General features: G+C 57.5%; 1 protein-coding gene across 1 annotated transcript in view; it reads left to right on the top strand.

Annotated features, from left to right (window-relative positions):
• LOC109286723 (mucin-1-like) overlaps positions 1 to 18,492 on the top strand; it is a 24,658-nt gene extending 6,166 nt beyond the window's left edge. The window contains exons 2-5 of the mRNA XM_019501397.1: positions 13,414 to 13,887; positions 15,140 to 15,463; positions 15,616 to 15,785; positions 16,551 to 18,492. Coding sequence (XP_019356942.1) covers positions 13,485 to 13,887; positions 15,140 to 15,463; positions 15,616 to 15,785; positions 16,551 to 16,595 — 942 coding nt within the window. The 5' untranslated portion in view covers positions 13,414 to 13,484 and the 3' untranslated portion in view covers positions 16,596 to 18,492. The remainder of the gene's footprint in view (positions 1 to 13,413; positions 13,888 to 15,139; positions 15,464 to 15,615; positions 15,786 to 16,550) is intronic.
• The last annotated feature ends 5,080 nt before the right edge of the window (positions 18,493 to 23,572 follow it).

Below are 23,572 nucleotides of genomic sequence, written 5' to 3'. Positions count from 1 at the left end.
CGTAGCCCCTATGCCTGTAGGATGATGAAAGTCAACCCCGTGGGTTTCAGGTTATCGCTGACTTGAAACTGCTTGATCTCATAGGCATTCGGGCTGGAAGGGGCCTCGGAAGATCGAGTCCAGCCCCCGCCCGAAGGGCAGGAAGTCAGCTGGGCTCATAGGCAAGATAAGCATCCAATTTGATGTTTTGGGGGTAAAAAAAAAAACCATTGGAGGCTATTTGTTTTTGCAGCTTCTGCAAGGGGCTCACGAAGCTTTTGAATGATAAATGGGCCAAACTGCTTGCTCCAAAACCGACCCAGTGCCAGCGAGGTCTCAGAAGCTGTAGCAGCGATATTCTTCCTTCTGGGAGATGAAAACAATTTACAAATTCAAAGCGCTTCCCCCACCCAAGTTGATCCAAGTGATCTAGGTCAGTGCTTTTCAACCTGTAGTCTGGGGATCCGCAGACTCTCGAAGGGGTCTGCAAAAGATGACCGTGACCAATCAAAAGTGTGTGCATACCCACACTTACACTTCAAAGGGGTCTGCACCTCCATTCAACACTTTTTCAGGGTCTGCAAATGGAGAAAAAAGGTTGAAAACCGCTGATCTAGGTGTTGACATGTTCAATACTGCGGCATCAGTGCCCTGTGCCGGTCTGTTAAGAGGAACTAACAGAGCGCCTAGAGCTGGCAGTGAGTTGCGGAGTAGGAACAAGGGGGAAGTTCATCCTCCGTGGGCCTGCTGATGGAGGGGGAGTGAGACGGGGGAGTCGAAGGACCTGATCCTCAGCGGGGTGGAATCGGTGGAAAGACTCCTGAAGGGATGGATGCGCAGAAAGGAGCTAAACGCACCCTCAGCACATCAGTGCGAAGTGGGGCAGCTTTCTCCGTGCCGCCCTCCAAAGCGGCTTTGACCAGCTCATCCGGGAAGCACCTACCTGAGGGTTGCAGCTAGGTGCAGTCTGTTGCAGTCCTTTCTTCTGCTTCCCTGCCGGCTGGCCTGGCTTTGCCATTTGTCTATCCTCATGTGATGGTTTTGGTGCTTCTGCATTCTTACCTGGAAACCCTGAACGCTGGGGAATATCCTAGTCTGCACTCGGGTCCGGCTTTGCTTCTAGGGGCCTGATGGCTTTAAGCCCCCAGAAGCCAAAGATGTTCAGTTTGCCAGAGGAAGCGCTCCGGTGATAAAAGGGCACTGCCCTGCAGTCCTCGCTGCACCTACGTTAAACCCTTTTAATCGTTTCATCCCTCCCCTGAATGTGACTCGAGCATCCCGCGTCTCTGCCAGGCTGCGGTCACCCGCGCCGTCTGATGTGGGACCTGGTGCCCTCGAGGAGGAGGCATCTACCGAAGCTTTTCCTGCTTCTGTGGCTGCAGCACCGGGAGATGCCTGATGCTGTTGTGTGAGCGGGTGGAGGGGAAGACAAGGGGGCTTTGGCCCACATATTTTGAAATCGCAGGTCTTTGGAGCTATCTCTGCTCTGGATCTTGTTGGTCCTTGGTGCAAGCTGCAAAACGGGGTGGTCTTGTGTGCAGATGCATCTGGGGCGTAGGACTAGCTGGATTCCAGCTTGATGCCTCCTGAACTGAACTGTGGCTTAAAAGGAGTGGAAAGGCCGATGACCCCCGCCCCCAGGCTGTGCCTGCGCTAGGCTTCTTAGACTGCCAAGACCTCGCAAGTGTTGCTGTCGCTAGCAATATCTGCCGACGAGACCCAGTCTCTACCGTGGTGTTCAACCACATTCAGAAGGTGAAAGGCTTCAGGTGGACTTACCTGAAGGGCTCCGAGCCCGTTTTGCACAGCGCCATGCAGACTCGCTGCCCAAAAACCAGCTCGTGGAGAAGATGAGTCCAAAAGCTCCGTGCTAGAGGTACAGCACAGCTCGCGCTCCGTTTCTGCTTCGTATCCGCCTCGCTCCTCCTGGTCTTACCCTGAAATCCACGGCCGGTTCGTCCGTAGTGCTGCCCACGTTTTCCCTAGGCAGGTGCCCCAGGAAAGCTGTGCTAGACTTGGCTGCCCGCAGAGCTTAAAGCAGGGGTTTGCAAAATACAGCTCACAGACTGGATCCAGGCCACTGAGGACGGATTTTGTCTGGCCTGCAGCAGGTCCCTCAGCCCAGCGTGGCGCAAGCGTGGGGGCCGTGGCGCGTGCGGCCAGTGTTGCTGCCCCCAGGTGCACGGCAGGGCTGGGGCAGTCCGGCCGCTGGACTCCATTTCCCAGGATCTTGGGGCAGTGATAGTGATCCACTATCTGCAGATCCCTGCAAAGGACGTGGCTGCCACGGGCAGGGGTGCGTGGGGAGCAGATCATGGCTTGGCTCCAGCCCCACGCTCCCATCACCCCAAGATCCTGGATGCAGCTCCCTGCCCGTCTGTGACCCCAGCCCGCCCCTGCTCATGGTCCCATCGCATGTAGGGAGCTTTAGTGAGATGTTGCATGGGGGGTGATGCTGACCTGGCCCGTGACGGCTCAGCAAAACTCCATACGTGGCCCACGGGTGCAAAGAATTGCCCCCCCGCCAGCCTAAAGTCTCTACACCAGCTGTCTGGGTGCTGTGAGGCGAGTGGCAGATGTGTATGTGCGTGTCCCAGGCCTTTGCTGTGGTTGTAGCACAAGAAAGGAGACTCCAGGATATTTGTAACCTCTTCTGCAGGCAGGACTTGAAGCCGGGCTGGCTTGGCTTCGAAAGTCCCATTCGCTCGCCTGCGGGCGTGCAGCTTATGCCTCTGCTGCCGTCGCTTGGGCTGGGGGCAGCTCTCCAGTCCGACCTCGGCAAAGCTCTTCTGCGCTGCAGGAGAACTCCCTGTGCAGAGTATGGGACTGGGCTGGCTGCGCCCGCCACCCGCAATCGCTCCAAACCGCGCAGCTGAGCCGCGTGGGCATGCAGGTAGCTCACCTCTCCGGCTGCAGCTTGCTCTAAGTGCCCTCTGGTATGCGGTGAACCAGACCTCCAAGGGCTCGGTGCAGGGAAACTACCCTGGTGGGTTTTGGAGACACATGGGTGCTTTGTCCCTGCCCCTGGACACTGGAGCTGCTTGGGCTTTCCTAGAAAGCACCGATGCAAACAGCTGCGCAGCGCAGTAGATGGGCAGCACAGCAGGGCCGATCCGGCACTGGGGTAAAACGCTGGTGCCCTGGACCCTGTTGTCTGTAAATGCCTCAGAGGAGCAAGCTCAGATTTATAGGGGGGAAGTTGGGAAGGAAATCAGAAGTGATTCACACCCCTCCCCAATCCTAGGCATTGCTGCATGGCAGCGGACCAAGTAGTCGGCTGCTGGCCCCGGCTGCTTCAGGGGAAACATGCAACGAAGCCTAGCAGACAGTGACCGCCTCGCTCGCCCACAGCAGCAGCCAGCAGTGATTGCCATGACCAAAAGGCCTTTCATCTGCATTAGGGTGAGCAGGAGCTTGTGAAAGAGAAAATGCCCAGCCCAGGAGTGTGGGTGTAGAAACACATGGCTCCCTGCTGCACCACGGTCTTCCTGCTTGGCCCTGTGCCTGTCTGCTAGGCTGACACCCCACAGCTTTAGGAGCACGGGGTGGATAATCACGCCCTTAACAGACCTGGCGGTGCTGGCAGGAGCCCCAGGTGCACGGACAAAAAGTTTCTTCGTTCGTAGAGGCGAGTTCATCGGGGGGCCCAGGACGAGCAGTGCAACGCTGCTGTTTTAGCAGGGTACCACGCCGTGCAGCTAGGCCGTTCAGCCTCCTGTAGCCCAGGTTCTGGTGCTGGGCTGCTAAGGCTGCCTGATCTTTTCCCTTAAAAGCCCCTGTTTTTTGTCACGCACAGCTCTGCCAGGCTTTGCATGCACAGGCTTAAAGTTTGTGGTGGGTGAAAGCCACGGGCTGGATTTTTTGGCTGTCAGGGCAGATAGCAGCCTTGAGGACAGGTGCTCTGGTGCAGAGACTGGACGTGGGATGGGGGCTTTCCTTTCTTCAGCTGACACCCACGGTTCATCCCTGAGACCTGGGGCAGACTGCGTGGAGGCGAAGCATTAATTCCCCAGCTGTTCAGGGCCTGCCGTGGGCCAGGGTCAAGCTGAATGGCACCAGTAATTACTGCTGTGGACTGCTACCAGGTTGGGAGCTGGGATGGGGAACAGGGAGCCTGCCCGCCCTGTGCTGTCTGTGCCCACCCTGCTGACCCCCAGGTGCATGGAGGAGGAAACCTGATTTAAAAAGGGGGGGGGGGGAATTTGCAGGGTTTAGGTGGCAGGGAGGGGAGACAGGACCTCAGCAGCTGGGGTAAACTGGGAAGGGGAGAGGAATTGGGATGGGGACAGAGCAGGAAGGATTGGGGGTGGGGAGGGGGGAGTTTGTTCCCACTAGAGCAGAGTCCCTGCCAGAGCCTGGAGACCCCCAGCTCACTGCTCTGCCTGCTGTCATCTGCGACCCTCCCCACCGCCAACACATCCCAGCTCCTCTTCCCGCTGGTCCCCGGGTTGGATAACAACCTACTACTGCTCTGAACTGCTTCATTGCCTCAAGCACCAGTGGCTTTGCAGGTGGTCTCTACAGCCGGTATTTGGCCCTGTGTGCGTGCATGGAGGCAATTGATCGCTGTTTGCCCCCCGCCGGGATGCGCAGAAGGGCTCGTGCTCCCTGCTGAGCAGCAGCGCGGTATTTGTTCTCCTCCTTGTTCAGCGAGTGGCCCCCCGGCGATTCCACACGTGGGGCGCTTCCTCGGGGGACGTTTATGGTGCGCATCCCTGCCATGCGGCGCGTAACAAATATTAATGGCTCTTGTTAGCTCCCCGGGGAGATGAGGGACTGTGTCTGCGTTTTACAGAGGCAGGAGCCGAGGCCCAGAGGGAGGATTGAAAACATCCGCTGGATGCCCAGGAGCTGATTTATGTATCTGTTTTTTATTTTTCCACCGCACTTAGGCTGTCTGAGCCCAAAGACCAGCTCCGCTGGCTCGATTGCAAGTGTGAGGGCTCAGCATCCGTGCTACAGCTGGCTGCTGCAGCCAGACACCTAGACCATAACGAACCTGGAGGGGTAGTTAGCGGTGCTAGCCCGAGTTCGCAATGGGGTGGCACCTTGTAGACTAGCTGTCATGCCAGGTTGTGAGCGGCCAGGTCTGGGGGTCAGAAGAAGCGACTGGGATCCAAGGGGAGTGCAGAGTCTGAATGTGCGGGAGCCAGCGGATCCATCCAGGCACCCAAGTCAGAGTTGGGTCGGGCAGAGGACAAGGTACCAGCCTGGCCAGGGATCCTGGAGATCAAAACCAGAGTTGGGTGAAGCCAAACTCGGGGTGCCGGCTCCCCGATGAATCCATAAAAGCACCAGCCAAAGGCAAGACAGCCTGGGTACAAGACTGCACCTTGCTGCCCCGACGCATCCTCGTCTGGATCAGGGATTTTTATAGGAAGGGGTAAGGGATTAGCTGCCCACTCTGCTTGCAAGGCCGGCTGGGTGGCTAAGCCCAGATCTCAGGTGCTGACCCACTCTGTCTACCTCCTCGGTCAGCCGAGGAGGTGGACTGGGATGAGTGGCTGCACCGGGCAGGCCGTGGCCCCCAGGTCGAGGCCACAGCTGGACACGAGCTGGCTCAGAGGCATGAGCTGGTGTTGTCAGATGCTGTGACCGGACTGGCAGGGGCAGGGCTGCTAAACAGAGAGCAGAAGAGTCATAAGGACCACGGGTAGTGACCCCCTGGGAAAGCCTCCGGTCTGAACCAGCGGTTCCCCAACTTTGTGGACCAGCAGGCCCCCTAGTCTCTCTGTTTCCTCCGTGACCACCGTGCACTTGTAGCTGAAGGCACCACTGGTGGTCGAAGCTGAGCCGGTGTTGCATGGGCACCCTACGGTGGTGGGGGACGTTGTCCAGTTCTGCTGGGCTGCCGTAATCGGTGGGGGAAAAAAACACTGTAAAACTCCCCGGCTCTGACCCTGCACCAAGCACAGAAGCTCTGAACATGCCCCAGCAGCAGCCTTGAGCCGGCTCTGCAGCACAGCCTGGCTGAGAGCTGAAAGGCTGACGCAGGTTGGGCTCGCGGGGTATTTAAAGCATCAGGCTGCTCTCGAGACGCTCTCTGCAGCCAAGCCAACGGCCGGATCCCCAGTGTGGGTGGAGCTGCTGTGAGGGCTAATTAAGGGTACGCTTCTGGGAAGCTCTTCAAGTCCATTTTCAGAAGTGACTTTTGTTCCCGTCTGTGTGGTTTCCAGCAAGGCCGAGGCCAGTCTGAGCAGGAGATCCGCATGGGTGGACGTAGGATTTTGAAAAGGGAGGTGCAGCACACATGGTGCGGCGCGTCCTCGCACGTACGGCAACACACGTTATGCTCCAGTTAATCATCCAGAAGCATGACTGCTAAGCCAGGGGCCTGGGGCTGGACGACTCAGTTTAAGATGGAAGCAAAAATGGACATAACTGCATTGCAGTGAGGTGAAAACAGTTTGCAGGGCTGTGAAATAGGAGCTTTGTGACCAGGAGCAATTAACAGAGCAGAAATGCAGAAGACAGGAGAGCTTCAAGGGCATTAAAAGGAACAGCAAGCCCATTAAAAAGAAGAGAGCGTCGTTAAATCTGTGGGATGAAGAGCGAAGATGGGATCTGGCAGATGATGACGAGCCATGAAGCCAAGCGACTCCCTCAGTGCTACCTGTTTAGGAACACCAGGCAACTTTTTAAACAGGTCACCAACGCACCCTCCTTGCATCCGCCTGCAGAGACTTGTACTTCCGTGTACCGCTCGAGGGTGTGGACGTGGCGTAACTGAAGGTGTGGGTGAACAAACAAGTTTCCGCACAGCTCCAGGAAGCGGGGCTGTCCTGGGGGGCAGTGGGGTCCTGCAGAAAGAAGGGTGCTTTATGGATTCCTGTAAAACAGGATTGTTACGCTGGTGTAAAGGTGCTTTCCACCCAACTGCAGCCACGTTATCAGTTGTCCTGGTCCCGCTGTATAATGCAAACCGGCTGGTGGGCCAGACCATGGGTGTCTAAATCCCCTTGGACGTGGTCGCCCTGGAGAGACCCCGAGCAGGGTTTCATGGCCATGGCAGCAGCCGGCCCGTGCGGGAGGCCTCCGCGGTGCAGACAGAGCTGCTCTGCTGTTCTCTCCTGTGCAAGCAAAATGCAGGCAGCGTCTGCCTGAGCTCCCGGAGGTGCCAGCCCTCTGAGCGTGGGAGGACCTTTGGGATGAGGCGGCTTCCCCAGGAGACCCTGGTGCCCTTGGTCCTCACTCGCCCCTTCACTCCCCACCTGCCTCGGCTCCATCAATGCCGTCTTTCTTCTCTGCCGCCAGAACCCGCTTCCTTCAGGGGTCTGGTGACTCAAAAATAAGTTGGACATCAGGAGGTGCTACTTCACGGTCAGGGCGGCTAGAGTCTGCAGCCAGCTTCCGTGTGAGGTGGTGCAGGCTCCCACCCTGGGGGGTTTAAGAGGAGGTTGGATGACCACCTTACTGGGGTCGTTTGACCCCAGTGCTCTCCCTGCCATGGCAGGGGGTTGGACTAGATGATCTGCTCAGGTCCCTTCCGACCCTAGAAACTATGAAACTATGAGAAATAAGACTTGAGAGTGTTTTGGGCCACAGCGCTGCCTTTCTGTCTCTCCACCTTGGTGGTGTTTGGGTGCTTTTTTTTTTTCTTCTTTCCTTTCCTTCCCTGCGTGGAAAGCTGCATTAGCAGTCGGGGCTGGCAGGGCAGCTGGAGCGCACAGAGCTGGGCTTGTCTCTGCTCCAGCTCCTTCCCGGCGCTCATGCTGCAGACGGAGAGGAGCAGCGCTCGCTGCAGCAAAGAGGGCAGAGAAGGTCGTCTTGCCAGCTCTGCGAGCCCAGGCGCGGCTGCGACGCCCGGGTCCTCCTTCGGTCCATACTCCAGCTGGCAGAGTTGTGCAGCTCTCACACGAGCTGCGCTTTATAGACCCTTGTATCCCTCTCAAGGACAGGTCCTGAGGCTGCTGCCTGCCCCTCTTCCACCCCATCCTTGAGACCTCATTTTTCCAGCCAAGCTTTGGAGACTCCCCATCTCGCTCTTCTCCGTGTTGGGATGGAGACGGTCCCCTGAACCACATCTCCCTCCTCCACCCGCCACTGCTTGTTGCTCGCAGCCCACCCAGCCCCGTCCTCCGCAGCCAGACTCCTGCAGGGTTTGATCTTCAGTCTGAGCCTGGGAAGAAGCAGCGGTGGCAGCTTTGCTGGACCCAAGCTAGCAGGCGTCGCCTGGTTCATAGCTTCCCCCTGCCGTCCTTGGAGATCTCGATGTCCTCTGGGCTGCTCCTCAGGCTGTCTGCTCAGGGACAGACCTTCCTTCAAAGGGCAGCGGTTACTCCACATGCGCTCCTGCGCGGACACCCTGGCTCTGCACCGAGGGTCTTCTAGCGGCTGAGCTTATTCCACTTCCAAAGTGGCCTAAAAATGCGCTTGGTGTGAAGGGGAAAGTGTCCACACCCAGAGTCCTTGTACACTGGGGGGCACGGAAGAGCTGCTGCAGGAGCTTCATCATCATCAGAAGCCCCAAATCTTTGCCGTTGCTTCATTTTCTGTTCGTTTCATGGAAAGTGAGGGCTGGAGGGGAGCTCAGGAGTCGCACCTAGTCCAACTGCCTGCTCCAAGCAGGACCAGCCCCAACTACATCATCCCAGCCAAGGCTTTGTCTACCTGGGGCTTAAACACCTCCAAGGATGGAGACTCCCCCACCTCTCTGGGGACCTTGTTCCAGTGCAGGCTTGTGCAACCTGTTTTCTGAGACCCGAGGTGCTGCAACAGGAAACGAAAGTAAACACTGTACTTTCGTTTCAGGGGGGTGATGCGATACCTCTTCCCGTGAGGTCTTTGAATATGACTCACCAGCCCCCTGGGTGGTAAAAAGTTCATGATCCGGCCCCACATTCAAAAAGGTTGGACACCCCAGTCCAGTGTTTTACTACCCTCCTTGTGAGAGAGTTTTTCCTAATATCCAACCTCACCTTCCCTTGCTGCAGCCTGAACCCATTGCTCCTTGTCCTGTCGTCTGCCCCCACTGAGCTCCATCCTCTTTGCAGCCCCCCTGCAGGGAGGTGAAGGGTCCTGTTCAATCCCCTCGGTCTTCTCTTCTGCAGTCTCAATCAGCCCATTTCCCTCAGCCTCTCCTCACCAGTCATGTCCCCCAGCCCCCAACCATTTTTGTTGCCCTCCACTGGACTCTCCCCAGTGTGTCCACATCTTTTCTGTAGTGGGGGCCCACAGCTGGACACAGGACTCCAGATGTGGCCTCCCCAGTGCCGAATAGAGGGGTCCCTCCCTTACAGCCTCCCCTGATTCCACGCCTCGTGCTCAGCCCGGGGGATTGAGGTGCTTTGCTCCAAGGGGACACCCACCTCCCTCCCGCTCTCCTGCAAGAGACGCTCCCCGAGACCAGGGCGTGCAACGCGCCCTTCATGGTGATGGACATGACAGATGTTGAAGCATGTGAGCAGCCCGGCTGCAGCCCCTCCGCTCTGCTTCATCTGATCCACCGTGACGCATTAGGAAGGAGGAGGAGGGTCTAGTCTTTCTCCTGTTAGGAGCGCGGTGCTATAAAGCTTTGGCCAGGCCTGCGTATGCTTTAGCTGGGGCCACGAGAGGGTTGCTGCCTGTGCTTGGCAGGGCTGAAAGGGGGAAGGAGCAGCTGCAGAGCAGGGCTGGGGGGCAGGGAGCAGAGATGCCCTCCTGTCTGAGATGGGGAGCAGGGCCAGGGGCAGATCAGTCCCTGCCTCTGCCACCGACGTGCTGCGCGGTGCTGGGAAAGTCCTTGCACCTTCCCCACGCTGCCAGTTACGCATTGGTGCTTGGGAGCTGCTGAAGTAGTAGAGAAAACTGTTCTCTGAGCCTCCGTGGCCCAAGCAACGGCTGGCCTCCCCTGCAAGAGGGTGGCGGGGGAAGGCTGATGAATTTTCTGATAATGGTTTGAAAGCTTCCCTTGCCAGCGGCTCCACCTCTTAAGCTCTGCGGATGGCAGGTCTGCACGAGGCTTCCCGAATTGAGTGAGCTTGCAACAGAGGACGAGCTGTACGAACCCACGGGCTCTGGTTAGAAAGCCTGTCCCTCCTATTGCCACCCAAAGAAGGTGCCTGGGTGTAAAGCAAGCAGAGGCGTGAGGCCTTGGGAGAGCCTCTCCTCTGCAGAGCTGCCCTGGGATCTTTCCTTGCCTGGTAGGAAGGATGTTGGATTAACAGCCTAGCTGGAAAGCAGCTGCTCTACCAGTGCTCCCTGCCCCCTCCAGCACCGCACTCTTGCATCAGCTTTCGGTGCTGGGTCTCCGTCCTTCTAGCCCAGAAACCAGGCCACGAAATACCAGTCGCTTCTCCCCAGCCAGCTGTCGTCTCGTGGCCCCCGGCTGCTGCGTGTCGGCTGTGAGCTCCTCGTTATGCAGCTCCCGTGGGTGTTGCCATTCCTGACTGGCGACGCTTGGCCTTGTTAGACCGGCTGGCGCGGAGGCTTCAGGGTAACCCAGCTCCCTAATGAGACCTGAGCCTCGGCGGAGGTTGGCACCACGCTGCCCGCCCGTCTGATCTGATCTCAACTTCTGTCTCGCTCCTGACGAGCCGCTTATCGGGGGAGACGGATGCTCTCCTGGCTGCTCTGCGAATGTGCCGTGCAGTGCTCGGGGCCGGACATGTGTCCGGAGCATCTCCCACCTTCTCCCCCACCATCATTGAGCTTCATCTCTCCAGCTGCTGCTCTGCAGACTGGCGTGGCTGGGAGAGCTGGCCCCAGGCTCCTCTCTCCCACTTGTCCCCCAGCCAGGCTCCGTGTGTCCTTAGGACGTTGACGTCCACCCGCTGGGCCCTGCTGCCGCTTCCAAAGAGCCGGGCAGGGCTCTAAGGACAGGGGCAGGAGCAGCTCTCTCATCGTTGCCCGAAGCCGAAAGGGAAACGTTCTCCCTGCCCCTGCTAGAGAGGCAGCTGCGAGCTTCAGCAAGCTCCGGCGCCAGGGGCGCGTGACTGTCCCCGGGTCGCTTTGCAGGCTTGCACAGACGTCCCTTGAATCCCCGGATGAACAGGTGATAATAAATCGGAGCTTATGATAGGGTGTTCGTTTGCAGGAGGCTTTTTAAAGCCTGGTTTTGAAGCAAGAAAGGTTGAAGTGGCTGTTCTTGATTTTGAAAGCGGATCTTTGTCCACCCTGGGAAGCCCGCGTCTCTGGGTGAGATGGGAAGGATGCTGTGGAGGACCCAGACATGAGAGGTGTTGCAGCGATGCAAGCGTTTCCCCCCTCAGGGCAGGTGAGAGGACCCCAGCCTGGCCCTGGATGCACGGCTTCCCACTGCCACCTCCAACGCCCCGAGTTGCACAACCTTCCCGAGGTGGAGGTGCCACGCGAACGTGCTGCCAGCCTGCCCGGCCCTATTCTGCTTCCTGTTTGCCATCCCTGAGCTTATAAATAGACAGGAGCGAGCGGGTGTTTGCGGAGGGAGGACTTGTTTATTCCCAGCCTGCACGGCCGAGGTGTCGGAGACGACTGGCCTCCTGCTCGGTGTTGAGGCTGGTCAGGGGGTAGCGCTGGAGACGCGGCCCGTGGGATGCAGGGAGGGGAACCTGGGCTGTAAACCTCCGTGCCCCAGCCCCTGGCACTAGCCTTCTCTGCTAGATGTTGCCCCCTTCTGCATCTCCCTGAGGTTATCTCCAGGGCTTTCCCAGAGAGGCCAAGGGGACAAGCCCGGGAGGGCGCTGAGCCGCGGGGATACGAACGTGTTGTTTCATGCTGGGGCGTTGCACTCCCACCGGCTGGCGTCAATGAGCCAGGTGGCTCTGGACAGCTACGCCAATGTGGGCACCTGTAAGGCCGTGCTCCTGAGAACAGGGCCACGCTAGCAGCAGATGCAGCATTGCATGCGTGCGGCCTTCCCCCATGGGCTACCAAGGTGGGCATGGACCTCTTGCCCTTGACTTAAATATGCCCCCTTCCTGCGTGAGGATTAGTTGGGTTGGGTCTACCCTGTGTCTGTGCTGAACAAATTTGCATCTCTTGGGACCTGGTTTCTGCAGCTGGTTATTCGAGGAATGCAGAGAACACCTTGCCCGGTATTCAAGGCGCAGCGTGAGGGTGTTTGGTGCTCTTCCCCTGTGGCTTCCCACCGTCTGCCCGGCGCTGTCTGGGCAGATAAGGGAACGCGGGTTTGGACTGAGGCGGGTTGCTCCTTTTTGTGGTATTTCTGAAGCTGCTTGTGGGTTCCCAGCCGTGCAGGAACAAGTGACATTTTGTATTATGGTTCCACTCGCAAACAGCTCGTAGAGGAGGAGGAGGCTTTCCCAAGGTGCTTCGTAAGTGTGTTGCGCTAGGGAGAATGAAGGATCTGTGATGCGAGAATCACCTGCAGACCCCAAAGCGCTTTTACAAAGGAAGTCGGGATTGCGATCCTCATTTTTACATATGGGGTAATGGCGCAGCAGAGGTGAAGTGACGTGCCCAAGGTCACCTGGTAGGTCAGTGGCAGAGCCAAGCGTACAACCTGGCGGTCCTGGGTCCTGGTCAGTGCTATGTTCCAGGCCACAAGATGAGGTGTGTGTATTCTCCGGTGATTTGGGCGATCTTCTCTGCACTGGCTTCCGTTGTTTTCAGATGTGGGCACTGGGGTTGGCCAGTTTGGGGCTTTTTCCCCAGGGTTGGTCTCTTCAGTGTCACACATGGAGATGAAATCGCCACCTGGCTTCCCTGGTTTCACACACGTGGGGTTAATCGGAGCTCAAGCTGACCCACGCGCCCATTGCCTCCTTCCCAGGGTCCCAGCAGCGCTCGCTACAGCCCCCGATCGGGTGCAGCCTGCAACGTGCAGGCCCAGAGGCGCAGCGAGCCGTGTGTTTTAAAGTGCATTTTATTTGGCTGGACCCGGCTTTTCCAGCAGTCCCGAGCGCTCCGTGGAGCTGCCCCATGCTCCAACCCTCTCAGGTGCCTCGGGGGAAGAAACCCAGTAGGCGATGGCTCCGTCGAGATAGCTGCCAGCCGCCGGTATTTGTGTAGCGCGTGTGCGTTACTGGTACCATGGAGCGCTCGCATTCCTGTTGGGATGTGGTGGACGACTAGATCGGATGCCCTACAGAAGTGCGGGTCTGTGACCGCTGTCCCCCTTCTTTCCCTGTGTCTAAATCAGAGAGAGGGAGGGTGGGAAGGGACCGCAGAAGGCCACATCTAATCCAAAGCAGGACCTGCCCCGACTACATCATCCCAGCCAAGACTTTGTCTACCCGGGTCTTAGGACCCAAGGATGGAGACTGCACCACCGCTCTGGGAAGCCTCCAGTGTTTTACTGCCCTCCTAGTGAGCGGCTTTTCCTAATATCGAACCTCAATTTCCCTTGCTGCAACTTGAGCCCATTGCCCATCTGTGCAAGCAGGAGAGCTGCCCAAAGCCCTTCCCTCAGCTCCTGGCTGCTTGTGGGATGCTGTTCTTCCCTCTCCATCTTGGTGCCCCACAGGAGGGTGGCACGTGCCTGTCTTTGTCACAGCAATGTTGCCTCTTTTTCAGTGTCTCCTTCTCTCTCCCCTGGACTAGAAGACGGGCACAGTGTCACAGCGCCCTCGGCCCTGCCCAGCACTATGCCGAGCTCGCTTCATCCCGAGACGGGGGGCTTCAGTGCAAAGGCGACGGCCCCTCCTGTGACGAGCAGAGACCAGGACGCAGCCACCACGCAACTCAGCGTGACTGGCCCCCGCACGCTTGGACCGGAGGAGCCATCTCTGCCCCCCAGCCTGCGGGCAGCCACCGAGGCAGAGGGGCTGCAGACTCCTGTCACGACCAGCGCCCCAGATGCCACAACAGGGCTCCGCAATGAGAGCCAGGCAGCCAACAGCAGCTCGGACATCCCCTCTCCTCCTCCGACCGCCAACGCGACGGAGCTCAACCAGCCTGGCCACGAAGGGACAGAGCCCACTGGCACTCCCGGCCAGCTCAGCGCCAGGACGGAGGCTCCAACGCCCTTGACCCCTAAGGACTCGCCAGGTGAGACCACCATTCACCAGTGCACGGGGCACGAGCAGGCCTGCCCTCGGAGGCACAGCCTGGGGATGCAGGACCTAGTCCTGCATGCTGCTGGGTTCCCGTGGGCCGTGTTCAGAGCCAAGTTCCACCCCCAGGACCGCTGATCCTTGGGCAGCAGCTGCCCTCTACCTTCCTCAGGGAGCAGGGAGGCCACACTACCCCTCTACGCATTGCAGCTGGGAGTGCAGCGCATCGAGTTCCCCCTGCCTGCAGCTGCCAGCTTAGCTGTTCTGACCGGTCAGGACTGGGCCAACGCTAGGGGCAGGCTTGGAAGCTGATGCCCTGCCCCGAATCCCCTCCACAGGGAGCAGGGACCGACCCTGCCTGAGCTGGGGTTTCGGCGTGTTGCAGCCGACTAGACCGGATGCGTCTCTGGGCTGGTTTGGGCAGGGCTGATCCTGCCTCGGGCAGGGGTTGGACTTGGTGTGAGCCCCGCTGCTCTGAGTCTGTGGGTGCCCTGTCCTCCGCACCTCGTTGCATAGGACTTTCTGGCTATTTTTGCCCCTGAGAGCAGCAGTTGTGCTTCCGGGAGGGCACTGTCATGTGCGCAGTTATTCCCTTTCCCAGGCCGCGTCTCGGCTCCTCTTAGCAGTCTGCAGGCAGCCTCACAGCGAGCGCTTCCTCTCTGGCGCGCTTGTGGGGACCCCACTGCCGGGGGGAGCAGTGTGTGGGGTGGTGGGGGGCTGACAGCCTGTCTTGAACCCCTGGAGCATTTTGGCACAGAGGCCTTGGGGGCAGATTCCCAGATTGCCGCCCTCCCCACGTCCAGCCAGGCAGCATCGGACCCACGAGGAGGGAGGGTGGGTGTTTCCCTCCCTATGTGGAGGTCAAAGGGACCTCCCTGCACGCCCACCAAAGAGGCTGCAGCCCTGAGCGCCCCCTGGGCTTCCACAGCCCGGCCAATAGCATTGCAGAGTGGGCGTCCGCTGCCGCCACCCAGCCAATGGCATTGCAGGGCAGGCGGGCACCCGTTAGCACAACCTCACCAATGGTGTCACGGGGCAGGGGTTTACTGCCACAGTCTGGCCAATGGCATTGTGGGGAAGGGGGCTGGCCAGCCAATGGCGTTGCTGACCGCTCCAGCGCGGTCCTCTCCGGGATGGTGGGAACCACAGAGCAGCTCCTCCTACCGCCCTGCCCGCGGCTCGTGCTGTGGGTTCGGGCAGGCTCTGGCTCTTGCTTTGAGGGGAATTGGCCATTTTTTGTCCTACAGCCACGCAAGGCCGTGCCCAGCCGCCCTCGGAGTTCAGCACCTTGGGACCCAGGATGGGCAGACCCGACTCTGTGCCCGGGACAGCCCACGAGGGTGCCACTAAGGAGAGCAACACGGAGCCCGCCACCATCCCTGCCACACAGGCTGGGCTGGCCACGACTGCCTCCAGCACCACCACGGGCGCCTCCGTAGCTGCCTCTGCCGCCACTGCCACCGCTATCAGTACCACCATCAGGACGCCCCCAGCGGCTGTGACACGGCAAGCAGTGGACCCCGTGCACGAGAAAGTGCCAGTGCTAGATGTGGGGGATGAGGAGGATCAAGGTAAATGCTCTGAGCCCCACGTGCTCGTCTCTGCTGCAGAGGGTAGTGGGGCAGGCGGGGAGGTCAAGGGGTGGCCATGCTGCTCAGGGGAGCCCCTGAATGCACCAGGGGGTGGACCGTCCCGTGGCCTCACTCTTGCTGCTTTCTCCCAGCAGAGCTGCCCAGCTCGCCTGTCACAGGGATGGCGGGGGCTGACCCCCTGGTCATCACCATCATCTCCGTCTTCATCATCATGGTGGGCATCCTGGGCCTGGTGGGCTTCCTGAAGTACCGACAGCACAACAGCCGCATGGAGTTTCGGCGCCTGCAGGACCTGCCCATGGTGAGCAAGGGGCCCTGAGCCTGGCGGGTGGCTGGGTCACTGCTGATCCCCATCCAGCCTGGTGAGCAGCAGATCGGGGTGGAGGGGGGGATCTGGGGAGCTGCCCTCGAGGCACGTGGGTGAGGCGAGTTAGAGACGCGCTGAATAAATTACGTGCACAAAGTAGAGCAAGTACAGCCCAAACTGCCCAGTGAGCAGCTCCATCCTCCCTCCCTCGGTCCCCGCTCCGAGTTTCCAACAGATTCGACTTTCTTCCTCGCTCCTGCTCCAGGGCGTCTGTGCCGTGTTCCTGGGTGGCTCAGGATAGCCAGCTGCTGTGCCCCACCCCAGAAGCAGCTGCCATTTCACAGTGGATGAAGCAATGTTTAACCCATGGGGAAAAAAGACACCTGGGGTGGTCACCCTGTGCAAGGAGGGATGGAGAAGAGGGATCTCAAGCCCAGATACCTCCAGGGGGAGGCTAGGGCCCTCTCGGCAGGGAAGGACTAAGTGCCCCGGGGGTGTGGGTGCTATCAGGACGAATGGAGTCTGCCTTGCGGTGGCTTTTCTTCCTCTCTACATCCACTCCCCAAGGGCCACAGCAGGAGGGGAGGGCAGCAGTCCTGGAAGAGGCGCTGGGAAGGGAGCGTTTGAGTTGCTTAGTGCTGGAAATGGCAGTGCAGCTACTGCTGCATATCGTCCCCTTGCCGGGAGGCAGCACCCCATCGCCCTCCAGGCCTCGGTGAACACTGGCCAATGCCCTGCGTGCTTCTCCTTTGCTTGCAGGATGACATGATGGAGGATACACCGCTCTCACTCTACAGCTACTAGGCCACCAGACGATGACCCTCCGCCCAGCGTCGGAGAGGCTGGAGTGCCCTCAGGAGCAGGCCCTGGAGGACGAGGGCTGATTTTTTGCACAGGAACAGAAATGTTCCTTTCAGACAGTTTGGTTTGGTTTTAGACTTTTTAAACGTTTGGTTTTCAAGTTTTTATGCCGAGAGCCGGAGCCGGCCAGAGCCCCTGCCTGGCCCTGGCCCTCTGCTCACTGCATTGCAAATGCCCTGGCACTCCCCCGAGAGGCGTTTTCCAGTTCGGGCTTTAGCCCCATGGCCATGTCAAGGTTTTTACTGCCCATGTCTGGCGACGACTCACCAGTGCCCCCTGGCAGCGGCTGCCCAGGGCCAGAGGGCAGACGGCTCGAGCCCAAGGAGCTCCTGGGTTTCCACCTCAACACTGGGAACCAGAGTCAGGCAGCAGGTTGGCTCCCACCTGCTTTGTGCTCTTCGTGTACCTCTTGTTCCCGTTCTGGCTTAGCACAGTCAGCCCAGAGAAGCTGGCAAACCACAACACCTCCACCTGCTGTGCCACCAGGAGCAGCGTGCCCCTGCTTGCAGGGGTACCACACCGTTGCACTGGATGTCCACAGAGCTGTGGGATCAGCAGTGGCTCCTTGGCAGGGCCGAGTGCCCCCAGCTTTGCTTCTCTTCCCCCTGGAGCAGCACAAACATAACCCCCCTTGCAGGCTGTGGGTGGGGGCCCTTGCCTGTTTCCTGCCCCTGCTGTCCTTGCCCGAGTGCCTGAGTTTCAGAGGTCAGTTTGTGCCTATTAGTGGCACTGGACCCTCTTGGCGGGGGGAGACTGGCCTGCCCCATAGCTGAGAGCTCCCCTGTTCAGTCTTTTGGTAACCCTGGTCCTTGCCTCGGCTGTTTGGCACCTGTTTGTGAAAAGAGCCTTACTCCTCTCCCTTCCTCTTCCTCGGAGCTGTTGGGCTTGTGCTACCTCCCCCACCTCCACTGCCACTAGCATAAACAATATCCCGTGTGCTGTGCTTGAGCCGTAGCTCTTCTCCAGCTCCTCATATCCCTTGGCTGGTCCCAGGGCAGGGGCTGAACATCACCTAGAGCTGCCACAGCTGTATAATCAAGAGGCATCAGGCTTGGGAACAGCCAGAGACCCTCCAGGGCCAGAACTGGGTGCATCCGGGCTTGGTGTGGAGACGGGAAAGGGCAGTACTCTCAGCCCAGCTGCTCTCAGCAGAGTTCAGGCACGTGACCCCTAGAGACGGAGCCTGTCCATCAGTTGTATGCCCCACTAACACCCAGCTGCCTGTCTCCACAGCTATGGTAGTGTCTGCGTTATGCTTCCAGGGCCTCTTCTCCCACCAGCAAGGCCCAAGTCTCCTCCTTGACTTATGAGATTATTATTTAGGCCACGCGGCAGAGGGACAAGGCGGATAAGCCGGGCAGGGGGGTTGCGCCCTCTCTGCAGCAGGCTGGGACATTGGAAGTAGCTGGTACAAGGCCCTGCGCCGTCGTTTGGGTTCTGCTGGCATTGGGTGCGGGTCTGTTAATGATACTGAGATGCTCAAAAGTAATGATGGGAGTGAGGGCATGTGGTTTGTGCTGCAGGCCCTGGGCAGGATTCACGGGCTCTCGAGGGCAGAATGCTTCTGCACGGAGCAGTTTACAGACAGCAGACTTGTTTCCTGGCTTTGGGGGCAGGGTGTTGCCACTGTTTGGCACAGACAGAAGCCTGTTCCTGATGGAAACAACTTTGGCATGGCTGAGACAGCAGGGCACTGCCTGGCTGTCCCCACCACCCCTGCCTCAGACCTGGGGGTGTGGGGGTGAGGAAGGGATCTCAGCAAACACCAAAGTGCAACTTTTTCTCTTCTATATGTTGATAGTGGATTTTTTTCTGCAATAAAAGTTATAACTGCCAAAGGCGCTTCCCAGTGTCCTCAACAGAGCTGCTCCCATGCTGCACAGCCAGACACGTGATGGATAAACAGCCTCTTGCTTACGGGGAGGCAAATTGCAAACATCAACCCCAGCTGAACCCAATTGCTTTTACCCAGAGGTGGTGGAGTCTCCATCCTTGGAGGTTTTGAAGCCCCGGGTAGGTAAAGGGTGGGGGGGGATGATGTAGATGTGGTGGTCCTGCTTGGAGCAGGGGGTTGGACTAGCTGTGACCTCCTGAGCTCCCTTCCAGCCTTCATTTTCTAGGATTCCCTGCTGCAAACTGTGACAGGCAAAGGAGTGAGGTGGAGCATAATAAGAGTGAACTTGCAAGGTGCGCGAGGTAGGCACCTAAGTGCTTTGCAGGTCTCCAAAAAACCCAGACGCACCTGCTTTGAAGCAAGGAAGAATTATAAGGGGAGACAAAGGGTATGGCCTTGCATGCTGCCCTCCTCACAGGACTGCAGTTATTTTCTACCTGGCCATTCAGGAGGAGGCTGTCTAGGAGCTTCTGCCTCCCTTTTGTACCGGCCAGAGGCTTCGGCTGTGCTCAGTAAAGGTGATAACCCCCTGCCCTGCCCATGCATCTGTATGCAAAATGGTGATGACTTGACTTGACTTGGCTTAGCTCGGTAAGCCAGGGGCTCTAAGCTGCACCTGTCTGTTTGCTCTAGGACAGCACAAATGCTGGCTCACACGCTGCAACTGCTTCCCCCACTGAAGTCCCGCGATGCCTGGGTCACTCCTGGGGTGGGGGCTGCTGTGGTTAGGACACTGCCCTGTCGTCAGGCTGGACTGGAAAGCCCTCCCTGGGATTCCCTAGCACCATTTCTCACCCGCAGCCTCAGGTGTGCCCGCAACTCTCGGCTTGGTTTTAACTGATCCCAGGGGAAGCCGTAATTCTCTGCGCTTCTTGTTAGAGCGTTAGAAGCACTTCTTGGGAAAACTCTGGGATGAAGTAGGGCTGAGCTGCCTCCACTCCGCACCTCCTCTCTGCTTTCGCAGTATGGGACAGATGTGGCTGCTATCTGCAGGGTTATGGGACTCGATTGCTGCTGGGCTGACAGATGCCCTTTCAAAGCTGGCTGGAAGTCACCATGCAGAGCTGTGCGAGGAATGGCGGGCTAGGTTTCCAGGGCACAGAAACATTTGCGTTGCTTTTCTCAGGTGCTCTACGTGGGTGTAGAGAGAAATGCAAGACAGACAGGACTGAGCAGGTGGAGTCTCTAGGACAGGCTGGTGCGGGGCTGTAATTATATATGCTGGGTATGGCATGTGCCAGGGAGGCATCCTTTAAACTCTGCTTGGCAGCTGAGCTCTATGTTGATGATTATCCTGATTTTACGGCTTGGGACCATTCTGTGCTGGGAGGCTCTGATAGACCAGTGGTTTTCACCTGGCTAGTACCAAGCTGTGGGGCCTCCTGCTTCAGCACTCCCCACTCCTAGCACCCGAGTGAAAAGAAAACCTCCCTCAAGTACCCACAGGGCCAGGGCTGCACTTACTGTGGAGCAGTTACAAGCGCCAACTAGACAAAACTTTCCAACAATTGTTTGTGAGCAGCACGTGCAGGCTGAACTATTTGGCTCTGAGGCTTAAATCTTTGGGGAAAAGGCTCCTGCTCTGGATCGAAGAGGTAAATCTGAGGCTATATCCAGAGCTTTTGGTGACGGCTCACTGCTGCAAGGACCTGCACAGGATGTTCCTAATCCTAAAAAAGAGATCTTCCCCTGCAGAGAATCGTGCCCAATGCGACTTGAGCCTGAGGTAACAGCCACTGCAACCACGAGGGCTACAAGGATGGAATGAACGGGTGCCACAAATGCACCACGCGCTTTGCACTCCAGAGCCCGCCCTTCGCCTGAACTTGGTTCTGGCTTATGCAAGGGTTTGCCTCAATTACAGACATCAGCAACCAGCTGCCCTTGAAACCAGGCCAAACAACAAGGGGCAAATAGCTCGGATTGGTTACATCAGCTGCAGTGATGGTTGGAAGCAAGGCAAATCCACAGAGCCTCAGCCCTCCAAAAAGATGCTGTTGCTGAAGCAGTAACCACAGACTAAGTGCCAAAGGCAGCAGCAGGGAAGCTTCCGTCCAGCTCCTGTTTGCAGCCCAGCTCTGATGTGCAAGAAAGCACACCAGCAGGAGGTGTGGGGGGATCTGCCTTGGTGACCCACCAAGCTCTGGGCCTGCCTGCCAGGCGTCTAGCCAGCTTCTGGTGCCGCGACTCTCCTGGGATGGGCCATGGAGAAGTCTTCTGGGCTCAATTTCCCCCATGTGGCCAAGCAAAAAGCTTTTGATGGTGCTAAAGCAGGCACATAGCCAATTCATGCATGTCCTTTGAACACAGCTCAAGCCTTTGATGGCCTCCTCAAGTTCAGTCTTTATGCTTTCCAACCTTGGATTTAATTATAATTCATTAGTGAGGGACAAGAAATCAATCGGATCAGTTTCATTTGAAGCCAAGTGGGTAGGAAAGAAGCCTAGATAAAAGAACACAATTGCCGAGACCCCCACAGCCACCCCTGCTGCCCTCAGACGACTCGTCATCTGCAGGAAAGGAGAAGCAGCAGAAAGAAGGCTGAATTGTCCAAAGACGTTTCTCTCAAAGGGCAGGTCCCTGTACCTCCAAGGAGCAGGAAAAACCTGCGCTGGATGCCAACACTCTGCATGCCAGGCTGTCCGTCACAGCGTCTGGCTGCAGCGTAGCTGGGACAACGTGCTGCAATGCAGTGGAGGAGCCTGTGAATGAGACAGTAGACAGACTTTCAGCTTTTCCTAGCTTCTATAGAAATGCAGGTTCAAGAGGAACTTTTTTTTTTGCCCCGCTGTCACCCAGAGTGTGCAGGGGGTTTTCCCCACTGGAGTGACCCTACTGATCATCACTTGCAGTTGTAGGGAAGAAGAGGGTCTTCTTCCTTCCACCTTGCCAGAGAGAGCAGGAGGAGAAAGGAGGTGCTTTTCAAACCTGTGATGATGCTGGTGTTGCAGCAAGCAACCAGCTGTCAAAGCTCCAGGCTGGCTTGGAGAAGTCTGGGCTCCAGCCAGTACTGGCACCGGGCACTGGGCTGGCCAGTCTGAGCCAGCAATTCCAGATTAGTGTGGACGGATTTGTTTTGACCCGGAGAACCCTGCAAGCTGGTTTTCATACAAGACCTGCCCTTGTGTCCTACATTTAGGTGAGCCGCCTGTCCTTGCTGCCAAAGGAGGGAATGCCAGCTCTCGGCTCTGCAACAAGAAAACTCCAACCACCCAAGGCGCAACTTCAGAATAATCGGAGCCGAGTGAAGCCCTTGGCCCTGTCCACATTGTCCTACTTGACCACGAATCAGGCCTCCTGTACAGGTTGAGGTAAGAGGCCCTTATCAGCAATAACCATGGTTAAAATCTCTATGGGGGATGAGCTGCCCATAAGCAGCATTGCTGTCTAGGATCCAGGCTCTTCATGGACTTGTGCATTTTAAACCATGTCCTTGGCCCGTAGTTCCCAAACCTTTGGGCTCCACAGACTCGCTGCCAACCCTCAGAAGTTTCCTGCGGACCAGCTGCAGCCTTAGCACCAAAGAGTTTCATTGACAACGCTCTAAAGACACACAGACCTCCTGTAATTTATGGACCATGGATCACAACCTCAGGGCCACTAGTGGCCTGAGACCACAACTGGAGACAGCAGTTGGCTTGCATGACCCTGCCCATCAGACTCCCTGTTTTGTGTCCAAGAGATGTGTTGGGGTAGAGAACATCAAATGCTGCTTTGCGTCCAACGTGCGAGGAGCTAGCTTAATGAGTAGCCTTACTTCACATGTAGTGATTTTCTCTCAAGGGGCAAAGGAGCCTGGAAGCCTCCCAAGCCCAGAGAGGTAACAACAGAATAGCAATAGCTGGGAGGAGACGGACCGAAACCCTGGCTTCTGCTGCCCAGCTCCCTCTGCGCTCATGGGCAGATCCAGACCCATGCCCATGGTGCCAATGAAGGAAGAGGTAAATAAGTTGCCCAATGCCTTCCAGCAGCCTAAACAGGTCTCCGTGTTACAGTCTGCTTGGGATTAAAACACTCCTGCTGCAGCACCCACTTGCCAACACTCTTTGAACTATAATGGAACATCTGTTGAGTTAATCTCCTGCAGGGTAATTCCTCCCCCCACATTTTAATCCTCTTCCCTTCTGAAGTGCTTTTACTCTGAAATTAGACACGCTGGTTGGGTTGCCACAGATGATTCTGGCAAGCATGGAAGTGTTCCCGTTAGCACAGGCCTTTCCCAGGAGCTGCAGGAAGGGAGAGGAGCAGTGTCAGCCCTCTTTGGCATGTGCTTAAAGCTCACTGTTGTGTCAGAATCGCAGGCTAAATTACAGGCCTCGTCTGGAACAAGATGAGGCTCGCGGGCTTTGAACACATCCCAGTCAGATTGAGGCTGTTAGTGCGACTGACTCAGTGAGGAGGGTTTTGCTGGGGGCAGCTGCAACCAAACTAAATTAGTGCCACTGCCCCACTGTTGTAACATGGGGGAGTCTTCAACTGATCTGTGCCTCAGTTTACCTGGTAGACGAGGATAAAAGATCTTGACCACCTTTGCAAAGCACGCTGAGCCATAAAATCGAAACACCACACCCATGTACAACCTTGTTTGCGTCTGTCTGGAGGCAGGGGAGTCAGGTGTCCTTCAGGAGATGGCAGGGGAGTTTTAAAGGGAAACAACCTCATACAATTTTCACACAGCCCCACTGAAACATCTGAACCCTGATAGATGATATAGTTTTATTCCCTACCATCTTGTTTAGCTTTAGTTTCTGGAATCCAAGATCACCAAACACAACGCCAGGCTCCAGTCTAGGCACATCCAAGCCTCCCTGCCCAAGGGCAGGCAGGCTCCAGTAGCTCCTATTCACTACCCCTTGGCCAGAGCAGGAATGACCACCCCATCAGGACCCTGGTTCTCCTCCCCTGACCACCAAGTCTCTCCAAGCAAACACCATCCTCTCCTCTCCTGCATTCACTACAGTCATTGTAAAATCAGAGTCACTCACAGAGAAATCAATTAAAACATCCAGATGCAAGGCACAGATTG

This window comes from Gavialis gangeticus, unplaced genomic scaffold (genome assembly GCF_001723915.1).
Source record: "Gavialis gangeticus isolate Ggan-Ray unplaced genomic scaffold, GavGan_comp1, whole genome shotgun sequence".
Taxonomy (NCBI): domain Eukaryota; kingdom Metazoa; phylum Chordata; order Crocodylia; family Gavialidae; genus Gavialis; species Gavialis gangeticus.
This window is presented reverse-complemented; position numbering and strand designations above follow the sequence as displayed.